General features: G+C 43.8%; 1 protein-coding gene across 1 annotated transcript; it reads left to right on the top strand.

Moving 5' to 3' along the window:
- The first annotated feature begins 1475 nt into the window (after positions 1 to 1475).
- Positions 1476 to 1976, top strand: LOC143623802 (secreted RxLR effector protein 161-like). Its single transcript, XM_077094634.1, has one exon. It carries the CDS (start codon positions 1476 to 1478, stop codon positions 1974 to 1976), a length of 501 nt encoding a protein of 166 aa, XP_076950749.1.
- The last annotated feature ends 214 nt before the right edge of the window (positions 1977 to 2190 follow it).

Here is a 2190-nt window from a genome sequence, read left to right as displayed (position 1 = left end):
AAAAGAAATTGGACGACCGAAGTGTTGTGATGATTCACTTAGGTACTCAACCTGGAACAAAAGCCTATCGTATGTTTGATCCGATCAAAAGGCGAGTACACGTTACGCGGGATGTCAAGTTTGACGAGTGTAAAAGGTACACGTGGGCTGATCTTGACAAACAAGAGGGCGAAAAGGGTCCTGAATGGATCGAGTTTATTGTCAGGTACGATATTGAACCCGAATCGGAGCAGGTGACAACCGGGTTTGACACCGGGTCCGTAGACCGACATGATACCGGTGAGTTGGTTCGTCTTAGAAACGGAAGTGAGTCGTCAAGTTCATAAGGTGGCAGCCCACCTGTATGCCCGACTAGGCCGAACACTAGCCTAAACGAAGAACCGTTACAAGTTATATAGCCGTGTCGAACTACTCGAAAGATGGTTTTACCCAAGAAATTTAGCGACTTTCTGGTTGAAGGTATACCGACACCCGCTGAGTAAGACCCGACAACCGACGAGGTAAATCTCCTATTATTATTCGATGATGAACCGGTAAATTTTCGAGAAGCGAATAATGAAAAACATTGGAGAAAAGCAATGGAAGCGGAGATCGAGTCGATAGAAAGAAACAAGACATGGAGGTTAGTCGAAGCACGACCCAAAGTAAAACCGATAGGTTAGTGGGTCTATAAAATCAAAAGAGATGAAGCGGGAAAATAACCAAGTACAAGGCCCGACTCGTAGCTAAGGGGTATGTTCAGAAATATGGGATCGATTTCGAAGAGGTGTCCGCACCAGTGGCGAGAATCGAAACCATTCGACTTTTACTCGCGTTAGCAGCAAACCGAGGTTGGGAAGTTCATCACTTGGATGTAAAATCCGCGTTTCTTTATGGTGATTTAAAAGAAGAGGTGTATGTGTTTCAACCGGATGGGTTCGTTAAGAAAGGTGAAGAAAGAAAAGTGTACAAGTTGGCTAACGCGTTATACGTTCTACGCCAAGCTCCAAGGGCGTGGAATACTAAACTAGACGGGTCGTTAAAGGAACTCGGTTTCACTCGATGTAAACAAGAACAAGCGGTTTACAAACGGTGTTCCGGTCAAAGGCTACTACTCGTTGGGGTTTACGTTGATGATTTGATAGTCATGGGTACAAGTGTGCAAGAAATTGCAAATATCAAAAGACAAATGGAGTCAAGGTTCGAGATGAGTGACCTCAGGTTGTTGCATTACTATCTCGGGATTGAAGTCAAGCAAAGTGATCGTGGGATAACGTTAAAAGCAAAGCGATTATGCAACGAAGATCCTAAAAGAAGCAAGTCTTTGGGAGTGCAACTCGACTCAATTTCCTATGGAACCGGGCTTAAAGTTGTCAAAGGAAGATGAAAATCCGAAGGTAGATCCAACTGGTTATAGAAATATAATCGGAAGCTTGCGGTATTTAACTCATACGAGACCTGATTTGAGCTACTCGATTGGTTATGCGAGTCGATTCATGCAATCACCAACTCAAGCTCATGCTCAAGCAGTTAAATATATTCTCCGATATCTAAGAGGTTCACTAGACTTTGGTATTACTTACTCGAGAGGCGGAAACAGTATGTTGCACGGGTATAGTGATAGTAGTCATGCGGTGGATATGGATGATGGTCGGAGCACCTCAGGTTTGATTTTCTACTATGGTACATCACCGATATCATGGGTTTCTCCGAAACAAGGAACGGTGGCGTTATCATCATGTGAGGCTGAATTTATGGCAGCTACATCAGCAGCATGTCAAGCCTTATGGCTTCGAGGTTTGTTGTCAGAGATGACCGGAGAAAAGGAGGAAATCGTGACGTTGAAGGTGGATAATTCATCGGCTATTGCCTTGATGAAGAACCCGGTTTTCACGGGAGAAGCAAGCACATCAACACACGATACCATTTCATTCGGGAGTGCATCGAGAGAGAACAAATCAAGGTGGAGCATGTCAGTGGAGATTTACAAAGAGTAGACATCCTTACAAAAGCGTTGTCACGGTTGAAGTTTAACGAGATGCGAAGCTTCATCGGTGTCACAAGATTAGGGGGTGATTGTTAGTGTAATCTTGCGTAAGTGCGGGGACCTAGTTGTCGTACTTACAAACCTAGGGGGTTATTGAGTTAGTTTTCCTCCTATTCTTGTCTAACAAGTAATTGTATGGTTATAAATAGGGGGTTATTTGTAAT

This window comes from Bidens hawaiensis, unplaced genomic scaffold, assembly GCF_021521415.1.
Source record: "Bidens hawaiensis isolate Kalapana, Puna unplaced genomic scaffold, B.hawaiensis_p1.1 tig00003540_1, whole genome shotgun sequence".
Taxonomy (NCBI): Eukaryota; Viridiplantae; Streptophyta; class Magnoliopsida; order Asterales; family Asteraceae; genus Bidens; species Bidens hawaiensis.
The sequence above is the reverse complement of the archived record's forward strand: the minus strand, read 5'-3'. Positions and strand labels throughout refer to the sequence as shown.

Coding starts and splice junctions, on each gene's coding strand:
- LOC143623802 (XM_077094634.1), top strand. CDS start 1,476: ATGCAATCACCAACTCAAGCTCATGCTCAAGCAGTTAAATATATTCTC.